This window comes from Scophthalmus maximus, chromosome 7 (genome assembly GCF_022379125.1).
Source record: "Scophthalmus maximus strain ysfricsl-2021 chromosome 7, ASM2237912v1, whole genome shotgun sequence".
Taxonomy (NCBI): Eukaryota; Metazoa; Chordata; class Actinopteri; order Pleuronectiformes; family Scophthalmidae; genus Scophthalmus; species Scophthalmus maximus.
In genome coordinates this window covers 21,814,959-21,837,105 of record NC_061521.1, presented here as the reverse complement: position 1 = coordinate 21,837,105, position 22,147 = coordinate 21,814,959, and the positions used below count along the sequence as shown (strand labels likewise).

Below are 22,147 nucleotides of genomic sequence, written 5' to 3'. Positions count from 1 at the left end.
GATGTATTTATCTTCTTGTTGACTTCATCCTCTTTCCCCTTTGGAAGGGGTCGTGCCCTTTGACAAGGTCACTCCACGGATCAGTCTCAGTGTCAGAAGTCAATGGACTAGGAACCAGTAGATTGACTATGTACGATCGGAATCGCACGCTGCTCACTCGGCAGATATTCAGAAATAGTTTTGCACACCAGGGAGGATTAGTCATTGTTTCCAGAGTAGAGGGACAGGAGAAGGAAGAGTTTAATAGATCATTTTTTAACACTCTTATAAAAGAGATCTACTTCTGTTGAGCAGTCACATGTTCACAGATACAATACAGGACAATGCAATATCTCCAAATACAGTCCATGCGTTTCAGCACCCTCCGACAAGACTGGTGAATCTACACTGTAGAAGAAGTAACATGTAGTGTTCACATGTAAATGAGGAAAGAAAGATAAAGAGTCCACACGACTTGTTCCATTATCTCTTAAATCACATAGAAAGATAGAATGTTTCATATACTTATCGATAAAAATAAAAGCTTCATATTTGCCATCTGCGATAGATTATGTTTGGTATCTGGTTATTACCCGTTTGATATATAATCCATAATGAAACCCGTGTAATGACAGTGGCGTTTAAATGCCTTGCTTATTGGCTGTTATTACAAACATGCATAAATACATACATGCACATACTTTCTTTTATTTTTGTGTCATTCAAAGGCATTTGGCCCCAGATTACAAGACACCCGTAATTTACGAAACCCAAGTCTTCTTCCTGTATTTCATGTACAAAACATGCGGAAAAAAGAAAAGAAAATAATTTCAAAAGAAATCCCAAACGAAAGTATCACGTACATATCTATAAATTGACCCGATGAAAGCTTTTTTTTTCCTGGCTTTCTCCAGATAACCAGCCAATTTATGTGTTTCATCATCTTTGCGCCTCATCCATATGTCCAAAATCAATATATTACGCTGTTCAGAATAATACCTTTTATTGTATATTACATTCATTCATTGTTATTATTATTATGATGTTATTTTTTGTAACTTTTATTACAAGTGACCTATTCGCCTGTCGTTTCTCCAAGTTCGCTCCCGTATGAATAAATGTGACCGCCGTGTCGCCCGTGTCCCCTCAGGATAGGGAAGCAGTTTGAGATGACCCTGCTGCTCCAGAGCGTGGTGATGATCCTCGCCATGTTCGCCATGCTCCACCTCTGCTGCGCGGTCCAGCACACCAACCGAGTGAGCACCAGGCGCCACCGGCTGTCAGGTAACTGGCTTTGTGCCCATTTTTAAACAACACACCACATAATGATTACACACACACACACACACACACACACACACACACACAGCAGCCTAATCGTTTACATGTAGATACATAAATCATTTCAAGGCAGCGGCTGATCCAGCATCTCTGACATACCTCGTGTCTGTGTCAGCAGTTTGAATGCCGAGTGCTTCGACTCCTTCTTCCTGCCAAAAGAGGGGGCCATTGGAAAAGCTAAAAATGGCAATGCTGCTGGTTTTTCTCAAAATGCTTTACCACTTTTTTTCCCTGTGGTTTTATTTTCATTTCCCATGTTCCTTACTGAATGGTTTTGATTTTGTGTCTAGACATTGAAACAAATGCTACTGTTCGGCAGTAAAAGTAACAATATACAATGTAGATGCTCGGATATTTAGGAAAGTGCACGGCAAAGCAGAAATGTCCAGTGGATAGATTAGTTGGTGTACTGTCACTCTGTGTGTGTGTGTGTGTGTGTGTGTGTGTGTGTGTGTGTGTGTGTGTGTGTGTGTGTGTGTGTGTGTGTGCGTGCGCGTGCGCGCGTGTGTGTGTGTGTGTGGGACGTGCATGAGGCATTGGTACAAGACGCCCGTAATTTACGAAACCCAAGTCTTCTTCCTGTATTTCATGTACAAAACATGCGGAAAAAAGAAAAGAAAATAATCTCAAAAGAAATCCCAAACGAACGTATCACGTACATATCTATAAATTGACCCGATGAAAGCTTTTTTTTTTTCCTGGCTTTCTCCAGATAACCAGCCAATTTATGTGTTTCATCATCTTTGCGCCTCATCCATATTTCCAAAATCAATATATTACGCTGTTCAGAATAATAGCTTTTATTGTATATTACATTAATTAGTTGGTGTACAATCACTCTTGTGTGTGTGTGTGTGCGCGCGCGCGTGCGCGCGTGTGTGTAGGACGTGCATGAGGCCTTGGTGTTGGGTGAGATAGAGGAGATGATATCAGCATCTACTGTGCATTGTGCGTGTGCGTGCAGGACGGAGCGCACCCGAGACTTTATTTTCAGGGTCACTCTATACAGGGTGCTGTCTTTTATGTGTAATTGCGTTGTTCGAGTTGATTGCTTTTGCAAATGGGCTCTCGGAAATTCAATCCCGAGTACGTTTTTTATTAGATCAGGCCGCGGTCGCGCAGCGCAGCGTTGTATTATTGAATACATAAATTACGATAGCCGGTGGATTTTATCTTGACGGATGTGTGAGGACGGGAAGTATCTCTTCATGAAGTCGAAGTCTATTTGTTTCGTCTGACGGCAAAATCTTTTTTTTAAAGTTGGGGTTAGATTTAGAAAACTTGGGTAGAGCAGCGAGCGTCTTTGTCGCGGGCATCTGTGCTTCTCTCGCCTCAGCAAAAAGTTCATGAAATATTATTAGCGCGCGAGTCTTTACTTACTACCTGGGCACAGCGACAGTGCCCCCGGCCCCCCTCCAGCCTGTGAAGGGGCGAGCCCGGCATCCTGTTTCACGGAGCGAGCGGGTTACGCTGGGGGGACGGTGGGGTCGGGACGGGAATAGCTCGGCAGACCCTCCGTCCCAACTGTGGAAAGTCTCTCCATCGCATCAGGGTCGCCGCTGTGCGACGTGGCTTCCTCGCGCCAGGACGCGTGTTGGCATCACCTGCAAGTGTCGTTCGCGCCGAGTTCTCTCCTCTGTCGCCCTTCTCTGCTCTTTGTCTTTCTCCTTCTTCCACCTTTCTCTTTTTTTTCCTTCTTTTCTTCACCTGCTCCCACCTCCTCCGTCCACCCTTCCCCTCTGTCTTCCAGTCGGGTCGTCTGGGACTATCATGCTCTGTGTGTGTGTGTGTGTGTGTGTGTGTGTGTGTGTGTGTGTGTGTGTGTGTGTGTGTGTGTGTGTGTGTGTGTGTGTGTGTGTGTGTGTGTGTGTGTGTGAGATTCCTCCCTCGTGACAACCTGTTGTTGCAGACTGTTCAGACTTCACCACAGCCTCCACCTGTTTCCTCTTACCATACTATAAAAGAAAACAAGTTCTCTGGCCACGTATTCCATATTTCAATAATGTGCTGAGTCCCGTGCATTATTATCACCTAAGCACATTCGTTGTGCCTCTAATACAACCTGTACACAGCCTAATGTACAGAGCCTTTTCCCCAACTCACCGTACATGGCTGCAGTGATCCTAAATGCTTTGACCGCACTAAAACACAATTAAAAGAATCATAAACCTGATTGGTTTGTGTTATTGAGAGGCCAAAGCGGAACCTGACTGTCCCTCAAACCTGCCGACCTGCTTTCATACTCGTTTCCTGCTATGGTGAATCAAATCGAAATGGTAATGATTATAATTATAATAATAATGATGATTGTGATGATTTCGATGATAGCAATGAAGCAATAATGATCCACAATCCTCCTCGGAGATGAACGCTGTGTTGCATCAACTTGGACTTGAACATTGTCGTGCGCGATCGTGTATTGAGATATTTTCTCTCGTACAGTTTAACAGTTCCCTGGAGTTTAGTGTTGTTCCTGGTCTGCTCAGTTCTCATATTCCATTGTTGATATGGAAAATTGTCCTTGACATGTTTTTTTTTTTGGGGCGTACTTCAACTCGCAGGTTTGGATGTAACTCTTATCATGTTAAGAACTGATTGTAGTTGCAAATATTTTATCTTAATATCTTCATCCTAAAATCTACTGAACTTTTCAGAGGAACTAAATTCGAGCACTCTGAAAATGCAGATTAATTAGTTTTTCATCTTTTCAAGGTTTGTCCCTTAATTTCAGGGGGAGGCTGAATGAGAATCTTCGTAATCGTATGAGGAATTCAATTTTCAAATCAGGCCATCTTCCTTATCATTCATATAAGACAGCGTTCATTTGGAAGTTTTATTCTTTGTGTGTTTGTGTTTTTATGCTGTACATTAGCTTGTATTCATGCCTCAATGATGCAGTGATGACGCTGCAAACTGCAGAATGAAAGATCAGCGTTTAAATATTGATAAAATGGCTTTGCAATAAATGTCCTAAACCGAAATGAAGTGGTGACTGTCTGCGGCGGCTGCAGACTCTTTGGTCTCTCCGCCGACTGATCGGCTTCCAGCCGTTTGCCCCCCCCCCCTCCCCGGGGGTTCCACATTAACAGTCCTGGCCAGGTGACACGGGGATCGGGAGGCTGACAGGAAGGTGAGGGGAAGCGGGAGATGTTCAAAGGGGCGAAACGTGACCTCGGGCGACAGCGTCAGGCCTGGTGCAGTGAGAGAAACTGTGAACAGACGAAGATATATGTGCACTGGGGTGGGGGGGGGGGGGGGGGGGGGGGGGGGTTAGAAATAAGGCAAATAGCTTATTTCAATCATGCTGTTGATGTGAATAGTTTATTTCCCAAACATTATCAGTTTCGGAAATTACAAGAAACAAGAAATTAAGTTTGATTTTGATAAAAAGTGGAACGACACCGCCCTCTCCTGGTTGGAGCTAGTAACGAGTATTTAAAACGCAAGCGTTTAGTTTTTTTTCATCTTATTTGTGCGGTCATATTGACATTCTTTACATCAACCAGCCAATTGGCCTACAGCCCCTGTTCGTGAGTCACAGAGGCACAATCCCCTATTTAACAGGCCGTTTGTGGGCGCCGGCACACGTTTGCCAGACCGCGAACAGAGGAAGAGATGGGACTCTCGATACCCGCGGGTTGACCTCGTCTGCCTGGTCCTGTGTTTTCCCTAATGTTCCTGGTGGAAAACGTAGATTCACTACGTAGACTCGCTGAGGCCACGTTGTTGAAGAGCTGAATGATTCGACGTTCCTGTGCCGCACCATCAGGAGACAGGCTGGTGGTGATGGGAGATCACTCAGACACGTGGGATGGGTTCCCAATGAGGTAACGAGCAAAAAGAAATCCTTGCACGAGGTGGGACTTTGTCGCCGACGTTAGCGTGGATAGTTTTAAAAATGTCGTTCCAAATCATCGCACCATTTAAAAACAGAGAACATCTTTCCGGCTTAACAGACACGCCGGATTCGAGTTGATCTGTCCACGGCGTCTTCTCCCTCGCAGTCATTTGTCTCTCCATTCTCGTCCTCTCCGTCTTCGCCCTGCGTTTGACACTGTTCACTTGGCGCGGCGGTGACCTTTCTCTCTCTCAGGCCCCCCCCCCCCGTTGTTTTATCAAGACGAGACGATTGAATATTTCGACGTGGCCCCGCTCGTCTGATGGCGCGTTAACCTGCCGACCTGCTCCGAAATGTAACGTGTCATTCCCTGTGTCAAGCCCCGTCCTCGGCAGTAAGTCATCCTGCTGACAGGCGATGAAAACACAGCCTCCTTGGCAAAGTTGACAAACAACAACGTGCAGCGTGGCGGCCATTTGATCATCCTTGCAAAAGGGCCTTTGTGTAAAACGGAGACCCTCTGCGGGCCCACGGGCCCCCCGCTGATGACGAGAGGTCCAACTTACTCAGGGTTAAGTCAAGTGCACGATTAGTGAGTTGTGCCACTTTCAAAGGTGAAGCTGTTGTTATTTCCCCTTTTGCTTCTCATCGGCAGGTTCAGTGAGCCTGTAGATTTCCATATACCGTATATATATATATATATATATATATATATATGTGTGTGTGTGTGTGTGTTGCATTTGCATTCGCTTCCGAGTTTGGCCCGTGTGTGTCGTCACAGTAATGTAATCACTGACTGGCGCAGTGCAGATGATGACTCTGCCACTGACCCTTATCTGCAACGCTCAGGCGGCCGCGGCACTGCAGCGGGCTGAATCAGGTGTAACGCACGCACGCACGCATGCACGTGCACGCGCACACGCACACACACACACACACACGGAGGCTGAGCGACCCGGCCAATTGCATTTACATATCGTACACTGCACAGAGAAGTGTTTCCTCTTCGCTGTTCGTCAAGTGTGTTTAATGAAACCCCCTGATAACGGCGTGAGGTTTAATTAGCAAGTCAAATGAAGTCAGGTAGGTGACGGCTGCTTTATTAGCGGACGTGCGTATTGGATTAGTTCGAATATTATAAGAAAATGCAAATAGAATAACCTGCCTCCGAGGGAGCATTGGTGGAGATGTATTTGTATCTTTTTCTTTCAGAAGAGCTGCAGTGTGCAAGCCTTTTCTGAAACCACAGATAAGTTTTGTAACCGCCGTTTGGATTGAGGAAGTTGTTTGTGTTTCTTCTGTGTGACTTTTAAGTGTAATTATAGCGGCAGGAGTGGCGACATGTTGGAAGCATTAACGCTGTATCGGGCCTCGTCGTGTGCGATGGCTTAGGATGTTACAATGCAGCTGTCACGGGCTGCTGCGAAACATGTCTCATGTCCTGAATGTGAGATAATGTGTCCGACGAATAACCTGTCAAAAAAAAGAGAAAAAAAAAAGACTTAAGCCTCAGAAGTCATAATCAGCTTCTCCTCAGGAGGGAGAATTTGAAAAAGGGGATGTTTAATATTTGTTATTAATGTTAACGTTTGCTATTTTTGTTTCTGATGTTGTTCACAGAATTCAATTTGTTCCCCCAATGTGAGAAAAATAATAACAAATATTATAAGAAACGCAGCACAAAAGAAACGACATGTACCTTGAGTGCTTCACATGATGTGGACAAAATGAATAAGGAAAAATGGAAAATCATAACTGAATGGTTTCTGGTTCCACTGCCAGTGACTGACGGCTCCATGAAGCGTGTTATTTTTTAAACCCGCCGGTAAAAATCATATACCGCCGGGGAAAGTTGAGGGGCGACAAAAAACACCAAGGACCCCGAGTAATAAACCGAAGGGTTTGGCGGATGGAAATCATTCAACGATGTATGGAATGTAAGTATTCTACAAAGAATATGACATTTGTAGGTTTGCGGGCGGTTTGTAGGGAATGTGCTGAAACACGAGAAAACACAATTATGACTCTTTGAATCTAATGAATAACCTTTCCCCGCGGGTCCACCCGGCGAGTCGGTGTCGCGGACTGCATATATTTTTCTAGTTTTCCGAGCATGATTTATTCATGGTTAGGTATTTCATGGTAAGCGTGATTTGTTCCTGACCGACCCACCTTGTCCAGAAAAGGTCACATCAGACATTCAAATGGAAAATTAGATTTAATGCTGGGCAAATTTCTCAGCCTCCCTCCCTCTCTCTCTCTCTCTGGGGGTCTGCCCCGGTACCCCCCGTGGTTATTTATGGATGTGGGTCTGTGAGTCTTTCATGAATTTTTGCCTTTGACCCTGTGGAATTGGTCGGGTTAGTCGGGCACGAGTGTGTCGCCTCATTAGACTAGCGCCAGAGAGAAGAACTGACACACAAGACACCATCTATCACCATCCATCTCATTTAAATAACCTGTGTGTGTGTGTGTGTGTGTGTGTGTGTGTGTGTGTGTGTGTGTGTGTGTGTGTGTGTGTGTGTGTGTGTGTGTGTGTGTGTGTGTGTGTGTGTGTGTGTGTGTGTGTGTGTGTGTGTGTGTGTGTGTGTGTGTGTGTGTGTGTGTGTAAAGACACCCATCTGTTATGTGTGTGCGTGTGCGTGTGTGTGTATAAAGACACCCATCTGTTATGTGTGTATGTGTGCGTGTGTGTGTATAAAGACACCCATCTGTTATGTGTGTGTGTACCTTATTTGAGTGTGTGACAAGAGTCTCGGGGCATGTTGCACATCTGTTTTAGTGTCCGGGTGCCAGATTCTGTGTGTGTGTGTGTGTGTATCGGTCGTGTGGATTAAGACGTCCAGATACAGTGTCAGGCGGCCAGATGTCTGCTAACCGAACAGTCGATACCTCCTGAGCGACTGTGCAGTCGATTTGTAAGACTCAGCTTGTTCAATATGGCAGAGTTGTCTGTCTTAGAAATATCTTTTCAAAAATGATTTCCTACTTTCGCTGACATCGGTATATTTATCACCAAATGTATAGATAATGCTTCGGTTGTTTCTCAAGTATCCCGGCAGTGGCGCTGGAAAAGCTGGAACATGTTCCAAGATTCTTTCTGTTTCACGTGCAAATGCTAAATGGACCGCGGTCACGTAACGCTCTTCTAGTCTTTATCGATCACTCGGAACAGTTGACATTCACCCCTTCTCACACATACACGCACACACACACACACACACACACACACACACACACACACACACACGCACACACACACACACACTCACACACTCACACTCACACACACACACACACACACACACACACACACACACACATACACACTCACATACTCACACATTCTGTAGCTTAACGCTTTGTCCATTGAAATGCATGTCACGCAGACACTGGGGTTCAGAGTGTTGCCCCGAGGAAACTTTGATATGTTGAGTGGACGGGGTCGGCAATCGAACCACCGGCCCTCAGCATAGTGGACGACCCGCTCCACCTCCTGAGCCACAGCCGAACCCCGTCCCCAAGTAGTATTAATTCTGTAATATTTGAAGTTTTCTGGGCGCTATCGCGGTGACACAATCTGTCCACAGAGTCTGTACCTCCGTTTCTATTACAGTACATTGGAGATTGTTACATTTCTCCATTTGTGTTCGACGCTGTCTTTTCTCATGAATATTTTACACACACACTCGCCACTATCGCGGCTGGCTAATATTCAGCAGCAGCGTCTCTGTCTTGACGCTGAGCATCACTTTAATTGACAACGCCGTCGGCTGTACGTCATATCATCCGTCGCCAATTCATTTCAATGACATATCTTCACGACAGGCTTACATTTCACTTGGGTGTTGTCGGTCTGCGTGCACTCTGCCCAACGCTTGTCAAAATTCGCGTGCGAGCCAGGAACATCCTGGATGGCGTCACGAACCGAGTAAACTTTGTACTTTTCAACCATGACCACAGTATCTGCACCAAGAAGCTCATGAAAAAATGAGTCTCGTCGCTTTTTTAAATAACCAAACCACCTGTTATTATTACATCAACAGTGTTTGATCTGCTTCGTCATCCAAAGATCACAATGCCATGACTTTATACTCTTGATCCTGCACGATTTTCTTCTGTCCCCAACTCCTCACATGCGATGGGCCATCCATCCATCCATCCGTCCATCCACCCATCCATCCATCCATCCATCCATCCATCCATCCATCCACCCATCCACCCATCCACCCATCCATCCATCCATCCATCCATCCGTCCGTCCATCCACCCATCCATCCATCCATCCATCCATCCATCCATCCATCCATCCATCGTCTACCGCTTTATCCATTTAAGGGTCGCGGGGGGGCTGGAGCCAATCCCGGCTGACATTGGGCGAGAGGCGGGGTACACCCTGGCCCTTCACAGGGCCACATACAGAGACGGACGACCATTCACTCTCACGTTCACACCTACGGTCAATTCAGAGTCTCCAATGAACCTGACCCCATTCTGCATGTCTCTGGACTGTGGGAGGAAGCCGGAGAACCCGGAGAGAACCCACGCATACACGGGGAGAACATGCAAACTCCACACTGAAATGCCCTGGTTGGTCTGAACCGGGGTTCGAACCCAGAACCTTCTTGCTGTGCGGCGAAAAGTGCTAACCACTACGCCTGCGATGGGCCATTCAGTCTTTTACTCTTTTCTCTTTTTTTTTGCTATCTGCTATCGCATTCTGACAGCAAAGCGCAGCCCACTCGGCTGCAGCGTGGCCCTGCTGCCATGATTACCGAAGCCACAAACCAAGGACCACATTAATTTACAAATTCCCAAAGCATAATTTCTCTAATGAGTAGATTTTAAATATTTAAATATGTTATGTCCTTGCAGGGCAGCTGCTCGCAGGTGCGCGCTCACGCACACACACACACACACACACACACACACACACACACACACACACACACACACACACACGGTCATTGACATTTTTTTTTAACGTCTATTTCCATTAGATCTTCATTATCTAGTATATGTACACCGCTACTCTTTGTTCCTCACATTTTTGGAGGATTGTTTCTCCTCATCGTCTGCTCCACAAACAATCCCCCGAAGTGAGGGAAGCAACAAACGGTTTGTGAGTTTTAAAGATTTTGGCCGTTTCAAAGAGATTCACGCCGTCAAGGCAGAACGACGACTCTAAGACTTGAATACATTGAGCGGTTTGCGAGCCGATGCCGCCGATTAATAACTGTAGGCGTCCTCCGGCGGTGCGCGTGGGATGAGCGGGAGCGTCCGGTGACTCGGGCGGGTGTTACCGCACACGGCTCCTTGACTCGGCCGTGTCAAGGAGGCGGCCGTGGTGAGCGCAGATCCCTGTGAGGTTTGAACGTCGTCGCTCCCTCATCGAGCCGAAGTGATCGGAGCCTCTGATCGGACCTCATGCGACAAGAGGAGTCAAACTCCCCCCCCCCAAAAAAACCCCTCCGGCTCGCTTATTGAGGTGAAAACTGTCTGTTCCTCGCACGCAGACATAAAATAATCATAAGCAGCCCACGCCCCGAAGGAAAGAGCCTCACTAACTGCACCGCTGGTGGAAGAGACGTGATTTTCTTAATTGGCGTATTTTTCCTTATTACAGAGGATAATTGGCCAAATGCATTCGTCTGCGCCTGTTGGAGTCAGTCAATCCTCCGAGCCACGGTCACGAGTCACTCGAGGGATAAATACTCGCATAATAAAGTTTTCAAAACTTTCTGGGGTGATATGTTTCGTTGGAAGAACGGGAGCCCGCGGCTGCGTGTACAGCGCGGTGCAGCAGGGGACGCAGCCGGGTGCTTGCTCTGCCGCTGGCCCTTATTGGAGACGTCGATGCCCCCCGGCGCTGTGCCAATCCGTGACGCACGAACGTCCTCCGACTCGTCCGCAGCACGTCGCGCCGTGCTCACCTGAGAGCGCCGGCGCCTGAAGGACTGCCCTCAGACCTTCACCACACACACACACACACACACACACACACACACACATAATAATAATAACTGGCTAGAAAAATATCTACAGCGTCTGATTGTCAGAATCCGCTCCCAAACCTTGACTTGTGTCCACTTGCTCCCTCGTTCGGTTTAGCACTGATTTAAAGATTTTACCGATCAGGTTTTTTTCCCATCAGGAACGTTGGCCCCTCTATGAGCCGGCGCGCAGCCTCAGATCCTCGGCCCCTCCGGCCGCTCCTCAATCTGCGTTTGAGTGTAAAGGTGACATCCGGTGCTCCTCGGCTTCAGAACGAGTCGTGCAGATTCAGTGACTTCTTTAAAAAAGAGGCCTTCATGTCCTTTTTTTAAAAACTAGTTATTATGTATTGCTTTATTCCTTCTCATTTGTGTTTATCTGCTTTTATGCGACGTCGTCTTCTTATACTCGCTGCTATTACATTGTCTTCTTTTTTAAAAGGTGCTATTTAAATACATTTTGAATAACAACCAGAGCAAAAACAAAAAGCTGCGGAGTGATATTAAATTAATACACCTAAAGTTTGCGCCACCTGCAGGTCCTTGTAAACTCATCTCACTGCAGCTCCGAGCGTACGGCGGCTGCCCTTACATTCATCCCAACTGACTCATGGGGCACTAAGTGGACAGCGTTCCATGCTCCAACATCAGTCCATGAAACAATAAAACATTTGGCAGACCCCTGCACGAGGACGGAGGAAAAGCTAAATTATCACATATTTATTTGAGTTGGGAGGAATGCGGTGATATTTTTGCATTTAAATAAACTGGAAACCCAAAGGCCATTCTGAATGCAGTCAAGGGCACGATCGCTCCACAGATTATTCTATTTACTGAAGGCGTCCAAAGAAACGTACCGATGTAGAACGTTTCCCCATTTCCTGAATGTCACAGACGGCGGAGCTGGCGGCACAGTGGAACGATGATCTAATGTCACAGGGAAGAACATTGCAAGAATATTGCCGGATGTAGAAACAATTTTTCAGTCTCTCCTCAGAAGCAGCCATCTCTCTCTTTCTCTCTCTCTCTCTCTGCATCTCTGTTGTCTGTCGTTTTCACACGGCTCTTTCTTTTCCCCATTTAATTCCCCTCGTCGCTTCCCCACACTGTAAATCTCCGTCTAATACTGATGCAACGCCACGGCAACGGCATGTTTGCTGATTCTCCGATCATCTTCTATCCGCGTCACGGTGCATAGAGGCAAACGCCGAAAAGACGAGAAACTCCCACGACAACAACAAAAAAAAGAACGACCTGAAGTGCCTTCAAATATTTCTATGGATGAGTCGCGTCATCTCGATGTTTGTGAGATGCATGTGACGTCAAACGGCGTTAACAGTCGTCGTGTCTCTCTTTGTGGCGTTTTTTCTGGAAAAAGTTTGTCAACCAGTGAGCAGCAGTCCATGTCCCGCCTCCTGCTCCTCCTCCTTCTGCCGTCAGCCTCATCAACAAGGCCCGGGACCCCCACTGACACCTCCCTTCCTTCCCCCGTGGACGTCACGCGTCATGTTAACGTAATCCGCCGCGCACACATTTAGCCATCTGTGACCCCCACATTTATTGTAAAGTGATTGTGAACAGTATGAGTTGTATCATCATCAGTGCTGCCGTCGGTCGCCTGCACCTCTTGATGCTCGTGCTACAGTATAATCAACGTTCTTCCTTTCACAGATTCAAATTAGCAGCTTCATATGTTGGATCTGAACCCATTCTGCGCAGCTGCTCAGCATCCTCCCTTGGCAGTCATTATGTCGGCCAATTGTGTTCTTGTATTGTTTTGTCTTCATTCTCCAGAGATGTTGCCGTGCCAGCTATTCAAACGCGAATAGAAAAATGGCTCAGTGACTCATCGATTGTCAATAACAGTGTTGCAGACTTGTGTATTGGAAAAAATGTAGTGATATTTTAATCTTTGGCCGTAAGTACAAAGGACAAAGGAACGTGGCCAGTTGTAGTCGGGAGGAAGGTCAATGGACCTTTTATCTAAATGATGACTTTTAATGAGCCGCTGCCGAGCTAATTACTGTGGATTCAGACTGAGTGATGAGGTAATCGTACCCACAGGTTCCTTTTCTTTGCTGTCTGTTCAGTGTGTGTGTGTGTGTGTGTGTGTGTATATATATATATATATATCATATTTGTTGCAGGAGAGAAACATGTACATGTCACGTGATCCCTGCGACCGCTCAACAGTTTCAGTTATTTCATCACGCTCTGCAGTTTCCCGCGCGTCGCTCGAGCAGAAAATGAAGCCGCCGTTTCCGTGTGCATGTAAAGTCAGTGTCAGTCATGTGTAGGTTGTAGAAAATTTTGCGCCGTGCGCAGTTTCTTTATGTTGCTTTTAGCACTGAAACGGCAGATTATCCCACTGTCACACTGCCTATTGTGACTATTCTCCCACACCCCGCCATCTTTAGATCAGTTTGATCCAGGATGCGTATTCATTTACTGTACATATAATAACATGCTTCCACAAGAACATTCCCAGCACTGTGACTAAGCAGGAAATGCAGAGGACTGCTCAAAGATTTACATCCCTAACCACACTGTAATATAGTTCCTTTATGCAGATTTAAGAAACGTTTTCCATGAAAAAAAATTGCAGTCATACCGTCATATATTTATATTTCACTCTGTTTCTATGGAAGCTCGGCGCACACTCGTCTGAACACAATGATTACATCATGTTAAGCCATTGGCTTTGTGAAGAATATCAAACTTGCATTTCGGGAACTCTGTAAGCCTGAATAGAAAATTCATTCTCAGTATCTCTGCATGTGAAGGTCACATTGTTTGATCAGGGAAAGCTTTTTGACTTTGTTTTCCACTTGCCTTATCTTTGATTTACACTTGCTCATCTCTGTAGCAAGAACCCCTCCCATTGATAATGTGTCCGCCCTGAATAATTTGGATCCCCGCCCCCTGCGGTGCCGTGTCCTTATCTGGACCTCCCGACTCTCCCATCTGGTCAACGGCCGATTGTTATCAGAGCGGCTCACCTTCACACACACACACACACACACACACACACACACACACACACACACACACACACACACACTCTCACACTCTCACACTCTCATACACTCTCACACACACACACACACACACACACACACACACACATACACACACACACACACACACACACACACACACACACACACACACACACAGAGAGCCAGTCTTAACTTTGACAACGTGAGCGTGTGCTGGATGGAAAGGAGACGAGGATGGAAACAGTGTGTGCTTACCGTTGTTTATATGTGCTGTACGGTGTTTACACCGACGTCACGACGCGTGTCTGTGTGAGTCGAGACAGAGAGCGAGAGAGCAGAAGTGTGGTTCATTTGATCTCTTCCTCCTCCTCTGTCTCTGCCATCCTCGCCTCAGCATGTGAGAGGAAAGGTGGAGTTCTCCTGTGATGCTTCACGTCCTCGGCTCCACTCTCCCTCCTCCTCAGCGCCAAGGTCACTGCAGCTCCATTGTCCAGCAGCTTTCCAACACCCCCCCACCCCTTTTTTAAGTCTGCTATAATCAGAGGAGGGAGAAAAAAAATGTAGTCAAGCAAATGTATTGTTGCTCTATAACAATGGGCCTTGATCAGGTCTGTTATCATTTGAAGGACAAAATGCCTCAGTGGTGTTAAATATTAGAATTTCATTCTAACCAGCACAAAAATCTCATAGTTATTTCATTTCTAATCCAGTATGTTGGAGTGGAGCCAGATTATATATTTATGGATTTAATTGTGTTGAAGTTAAGATAAGAGAAGATAAGATAAACCTTTATTCGTCCCACAATGGGGAAAGTGGACAGAAGAATATAGGAAGAAATTGACAAAAAGTGTTAGTATGTACAACATATAACAAAATAATAACATTAATTAAAAATGGTACATAAATACTATATACAGAGCAGTAGCAATAGTTGCACATGGAGACTAAATATAAATATTGCACACTTGGTTATTGCACATTCATTGTAACAATCGAGGGGGTTAGAAACTAGAGCCCTACTAATTTCTGCAGTGATACCGATATCAGGAACTAAAAAAAATTACCCTAATGTAAAGAAATATATTTGAGGTTTGATGTTTTACAGTCTAAGCATGAACTTCATTATAAATAACAAGAAAACACAAATTAAACAAAATGTACACAACGTGAATTAAGAAAATAAACCCCAAAAACTAAATGCACATCTTTTCTGCATTGTTTATTCTGTAAAATAAAAGTTTTAATATCGGTGAATATCGGCAAACAGACACGCCAATACGGATATTTGTCTGTGAAAGGCTCATGCCGGGTGGATTTTATCTGCCAACCGATGTATCAGTCTGGCTCTAGTCAGAGCAGACTTTCTGTCTCAGTGTCAGCTCTGTGCCCTGATGTTCTTCTAGCCAAACGGCTTTCACAGCCCCAGCTCAGTGTAGTCTGACAGCAGGAGCTGCCAACACTGGCTGAAAGTGCTAGTGAGGCCAGAGATGCGTTGCCTCTTGATGTTGCTCGAGTCATTGTTCTACCGCTGGTGGAAGAGAGAGGCAGATCAGTCCGTCCGGGTCTTTCAAGTCTTCTGCGAGCAAAAATGATTTCTTAAGGATTTTGAGAAACTGGGTAGAACAATGCCCATTACGGGCAGAGATGAATATCGCTTGATAAGAGCTCATCAACCTACAGCGATAGGCAGAAGACGCGTCTGCTCAGTCATCGTGCAGAACAACCTTTGAAAAGTGAGAAACGGAAGAACAGTGCTTCCTTTGAAACGTCAAACTTTCATTTTTGCTGCAGACGGCAAATCTCGAACAAGCGGTGAACTTCAAAGAAGGAAAACTGCCGTGTCTTAAGGCCGAACCACCTGCAGACACACTGGATGTTGTGTGATCTTGAAACGATTTGAGACATTTAGGGATTTGGTATGCAAGAGAAGGTATACAGGCTTATAAGCCTGCTGTCGGAACAAGTGAAGGGCTGCCTGTGATGGGCCTTTTTATTCTTTGGACTTTCTCTGCTTAGTAGAACTTACAGTACTGCACAGATGTAGAGTCGGGGGAGGTGTTGTTACTGAAAGGGCGAGAGGGCAAATGGAAAGGGATCATAGCTAAGATAGAAGTCAGTGTTGAAAGGGCGCAGAGATTTGGGGCCTTCATGGGTCGTCTCTGCTTCTGGCGAAGGAGAACCGACAAGGTTCTCGAGACCTGGTGCACTGTAACAAGATTCACAAAGCAAACTGTCATGTGCACGTCCCGGATGACAACTAGCTTCACAAAGAGGAACAGTGTGTGTGCCGACGAGTTGTGCCTGTCTGCAGAGGATCATAAAAACTTTATGGATCCTCTGATGTCCTCTGGCTGGCCCTACCGATGCACTGGGATTTATCCCGGGTGCTTAAAATGGCCCGTCTGACAGGTCTGATGTGTTTGTATGAGAAAGAGAGTTTGTTTATTTTATATTTATGTGCTATGAGGCTGCCACTACCAATTATTTTTGATCATTTATTATTCAGGAAATAATTTTGTCTGTAAATGTCATTAGAACTGGAATCTATAACTTCCCATCGCCCAAGATGAGGTCGTCATAAGTCATTGTTGTCCGCCAAACAGATCAAAGCCCGAGGATATTCGGTTTACTCTTATTATTTCTTTCAAATAATCATTAAAAAATTTTTTTTCTTATTGTATCCAATTAATCCTCTGCCGATGGACAAATCGCTGCTGTTCAACTTGGGTAGTATTCTCGTTGCTAGAATTTCAATTGAAATTAATAAAGTGTTCTATATCTTTGTCTATCATGATATGCAAATATATGCAAAATAATTAAACTGATGATCGATGTCCACTGTGCTCCACTGTTATGTATTGCGCCAGGCTATTCAAACAAAAAACCTTTTAATTATAACTGACTGAATAACATCAGATTATCATGAAACGATCACTAGGTATTCGACACAACTGTTTAATTATAGCGGTCCAGTGTTACAAAAGCCCATGAATGGACACCGCCGCCTGTTCATGGCAGGAAGCTCTGGCCAGTGTACCGTGATGGATGGGGGAATGTATATTATGCATGCCGACTCACTCATTGTCATTTATCTCCGAGCCGCAGGCGCCAGCCGGTGACTGTGAGGGACAGAAATTGGACAGAGTACACTAGAGCAGTGCATGAATGTTAAAGTTAGATTGGATGTTGGTGGTGGTTTGTGGGAGTTTTGACGGGATGCCAGAGTTGTCAAGTGGAGCTGAAGCTGAAACAAAACGTTGATAGTTGTGGAGTCATGTAGCCATCGTACCGACTGATACATGGTATTCTGTCAGGATGCACACAAACAAGCACTCGTGTGGGCCATCAATCTCCACCATTGTCTGTCTCTACCTATCCATTAAGGGGATAGTTCTGTGAATTTTGAAGTGGTGTTGCACGAGTTACTTATGCATAGTTAATATGTCCCCCTATGGAGATGGTGATCAGCGATGTCATTTAACAGAGTTTGGAGGAGAAGTGGATGTAGCGTAAGTCACAGTCCCACTGTTGCAGAGGGGACCACATTTTAAAACGTTACCTAAAAAAAAATATATCCCTTCAATAGTACGCTAAAGGATGGTAGGACAGCTATTTAAGTTTTTTCAAGTCTACTTCGGCCAGGTATTACTGCGCCAACTTGCGCCGGTGCAGTATCACAAAATCAACAGTTGGACTTAAAGCTACCGCGGCGAGTTGGCAGAGTAAATACATGGCCGAAGTACGCTTGAATAAGATCGTGTAAACTTAACCGGCTGTCTGGCGTAGAACTGAAACAGTGAAAAAAATAAACCTCCTTCAGCGAACAATTGAACGGATATTCTTTTTATTAGGTAAGCATTTGAAAATGTGGCGAAAAAGACGTTTTTCGGTTGTCACCTCTGCAACAGTGCGACTCAGACTTACGCTTCTTCCATTTCCCCTCCAAACTCCGTTAAATGACATCGCTTACATTACAAGTAACTCATACAACCCCACTTCCAAATCACTGAACTATCCCTTTAACAGTAGTATCACACTGGAGCGGTTCCCAGTTCATGTCTAATGTATAATGTCAAGGTGCAGCCCATGCCAGTAAAGGAATACGATTCAATATGAAAACATTGGCAGCTCGTCAGTATATCTTGGGTTTTACCAACCAAATTTGAATGTGGAAACCATTAGCACATGGCAGAGGTCGAGTGGTCACAGCACTGTTGTGTTGGGTCGTCGGAGCTCATTAGTTAAGCCCCCTCTATAGTTCAAGTGGCTCGAACACACACATGCACTCAGGGAGCAGGCAATCAGCGGTGGAAAAACACAGTCAGGGTTCAATAGCAAGGTCGCAAGGTCAAAGCGGCCCACTTTGAGAAGTGCACACGCGGCAGAAACCCAGAGGGAAAAAAGTACTCCAGACGAAAGAGCATGACGATTTTTCTCTCCCTCTCTTAAATCTTAATTTCATGAATCCATTTATCCCTATTTAGCTTTTTTTGTCTAACTAATTTTCAGCTTTCCTTAAATACATTATATTTTTACTTGAAATATATCAAAGAAATCTATTTCAGTTAGCTTCGTCAGCTAGAGGAACTGGACACATTACTTAATTGTTTTGCTCTTCATAACATGGTTATCTTAACCAATTGTGGAACATCTTTGCTATCACTGCCAAGCTAGTGCTAAATTGATTAGCTAGATATATCTGCTAGTGCTAGCTCTTCTGGTGCCAAGTCAAAAAAATCCCAAAGCTCTCAAGCCAAATTAGCTACCTTAGCTAGGTCGCATCTTTAGCCAAGTTTAGCTAAGTACGGCTAACGGTGCTTCTTGTGTCTTTGCACTGTATTTATTTTTCATTAGCTGCTTGAGATTTGTGTTAATATTAACTTGAGCTAGTTGGCTACATTTGGTATCAGTTGTGGAGCCATTACAGGACATGATTGGTGCAATGGGGGCAGAGATCAGTGACGACGTAACTGTCAAATTGGCATTATGAAATTAAAATGCAGTTGTAGAGGAGAGAATTTGAATAAAATATACTAAAATTATTATTTCATGATAATTAACATTATTTTTAGGATTTGGAGTGCAACGTAAATGTCCAGATATTGTGCTAAGCTAACTGTCCTAATATCACTATATCATCATAACTCTCAGCTTATAGCCAATGCAGTTGCCAGGACCCTCTTATAAAAGACTCAGAATACTTCACCGTTAGTCATTCAAGTCAGCAACTTTAAACTGACTCTTGCATTCATGATGTTTCTGCATCAATAACTTTTGTAATACTTTTTGTAGAGAATTATGCAAATGGTTGTGCCTGTTGTCCATGTGAATGGATGCGCATAAGGAGATGCAGGGAGGCATTTATGTTTTGGCAGATGTGACAAAATAGCTTCTGAAGACCACTGCCGTGCTGTTAGGGACTATGTGGCCTTCTGTAACAACTTCACTCTGTTAATCTACTGCTTATATAAGATAAAAAAATAGAGGATGCCCTTAGAAACAACTTGGGCAGTGAAGCAACAAAATCAAATCTTTATTAAACATAAAGTAATTCAAGAGAAACCAATCCAATCACAAAATACACAATGCAATGTACAATATTCTCCATTCCTCCGTGGCCTGTGTATCCCCACGAAGACAGAAGCAATTAAAAGGAACAGCAATAACAATGGATATTTTGATTCCCCCGTGTGTGTGCACGTGTTTTGGTATACAGACATTTTTGTCCAGTAGTGTGAAAAGTATTGATCATAACCTTCTGTTTATCAAAATTGGTCCCAGGCAAGAAGTTCAACCTCGAGGCCACTTGAATCCTACATACATAGGTTTTCCCCCCAGCTAATGCATGCTAACGGATCGTCAATGTGCAACAACATTTTTTTGTATTAATATTAATATTAAGCAAAAGACCAGATATTATAAGGTATTAGGGGCTCTCTCAGACTGCCTTTTCCCATCACATACGTGTTCACCAAGTGATCAGGACAACTTGACGTAGTTGAATTGTTTTAAATCCCAGAGAGCAGCTTGAAAGTGATGAGCTCTCACTCTGCTGACACATATCGGGACATTTTGGCCCCCTATTTCCATTTTTTGGAAATTGGGGGTCAAGTCTGACAGGCCACAAACCTGGAAAGCCAGCTGCGCGTCGAATCATCCTCACTACCATCTGACATCAGATGCCTAGCCAAAGAAAAGCAGCACCAGCCATCGCATTAGAGACATCAGTGTGATGTATGTGTTCAGTAATTTAGCATGGCCCTCATGGTTATAAAAATTGAAATGGCCCTTGAAAGGAAAATGATCCTCACCACTGCTTTAAAAGCTTTTGGATTATTCAGAGAGCTGACGGAGACGGAGGGGGGCCACAAGCAGCAGCGGACCCTTTCCTCTCTGTCCTTCACTCAAACCCTTTCAGCCGGTAAGCCAAGTTGTGTGTCTGCTGCAGAGACCATCCGTTCAATCTGATGGACACGGAGATGGTTTGGACTGGTCCAGAGACTTTCGCTCTGTCGGTCTAAACGTTTGCAGCAAACGTGTCATGTCCCTATTTAAGTTTGTCAGGGACGTATCGGAAGGAGTTTTTACGTTGACAATTTCTGGATCTGGTAAATGGTATGGTTTGGAAATCAGTCATTTGATTAGTTTTTATGACATTTTTGAACATATATGTCTAAAAACCCATTACAGTAATCTTACCTGTCCATTACAACCGGCGCCTTCTTCAAAAGGCCTCAGCTCTTCTCAGATGAGCCCCGCGAGCTGAGCACGAGGAATGTCAAACAGCAAACTACAGCTGAAATACTTGAATGCAGTCGTCCTGTCTGTGGACTGATTGTGCCGCGTGAGCACATCTCCAATGCTCTCCAGCCGTCAGCGTACGTCCTCGCCTCTGCCTCGGAGGCTCCCGCTCTCTCTGCACAGCCTAATGGGAAACACAAGTTTAGCCCCTCCGTCCATCTCTAATCGGCCTCTCCCTCCCTCTGTGCAGCTCGCGCGAGACGGCTGTAAACGTCCAACGATTCGGAAAACAAAAAACTTGACAATGCTGGAACGGCTGAGGCCGTAGACATACGCCAAATCGACCGACTCATCCAGCCTGAGCCACTTCACATCACGGGCAACTTCGTGCACGGCTGTTGACACCCTCAGGGCTGCTCCCTCTCCCGTTTTTTCGTAATTGAATTGTTTGATCTCATGTGGGCTTTAAAGCGAACAGAGAATCTGAGTGAAGAAAGAGGCGCCCTCCTCGCCCTCCTCGCCTCCTCCTGGCACTGCACGATCTTTGAAGTGTGGCCCTCAACCAGACAGGAGGATGCTGTGTGGGAAAAGGCCACGCAGCGTTTGCCAACCCGGGCTGACATTACAACGTGAGTGTGAAGCGGGGACATGTTTTTTGAAGAAGTGACTCGGTCAGGGGAAAGGAAGCTGAGGAGGATGCATGCTGGGAGAGGCGGACAAATAAAAGAGATGACTCCATGAATGATGCATACATAGCTTTCTCTCCTCATTATACCCTTCCGGCCAATTTGATTATGCAGGTAAACATACAAGGCTGTATAACTGAGAGACGGAATGGGGTAGATGGGGGGGGGGGGGGGGGGTTGCAGATTGGAAGATTGGATAAGAGAGTTGTGTGTGTGTGTGTGTGTGTGTGTGTGTGTGTGTGTGTGTGTGTGTGTGTGTGTGTGTGTGTGTGTGTGTGTGTGTGTGTGTGTGTGTGTGTGCGTGTGCGTGTGCGTGTGCGTGCGTGTGCGTGCGTGTGCGTGCGCGTGCGTGTGTGTGAGAGAGAGAGAGAGAGAGAGGGAGGTTTTATACTCTGAAAAGTTGAGAGCAGTTTTGATATACCTCTCCTCTCCTCGCCGCTGCCGTCAGCATGTTTATTCCGCTCCACCTTGGACTCGTTCAAAATAAATAAAATGAAAGGGGCCGTTCATGTTTTCTGAGAAAGTGCACGCTCTCCTGACTCTCGCCACTTTCCCTTCCCTCTGCCAGCC

General features: G+C 45.3%; 1 protein-coding gene across 1 annotated transcript in view; it reads left to right on the top strand.

Moving 5' to 3' along the window:
* Positions 1 to 22,147, top strand: part of si:dkey-246g23.2 (solute carrier family 66 member 2) — a 49,147-nt gene that overhangs the window by 3,623 nt on the left and 23,377 nt on the right. The window contains exon 3 of the mRNA XM_035642629.2: positions 1,130 to 1,263. Within this exon, the coding sequence (XP_035498522.1) occupies positions 1,130 to 1,263 (134 nt within the window). The remainder of the gene's footprint in view (positions 1 to 1,129; positions 1,264 to 22,147) is intronic.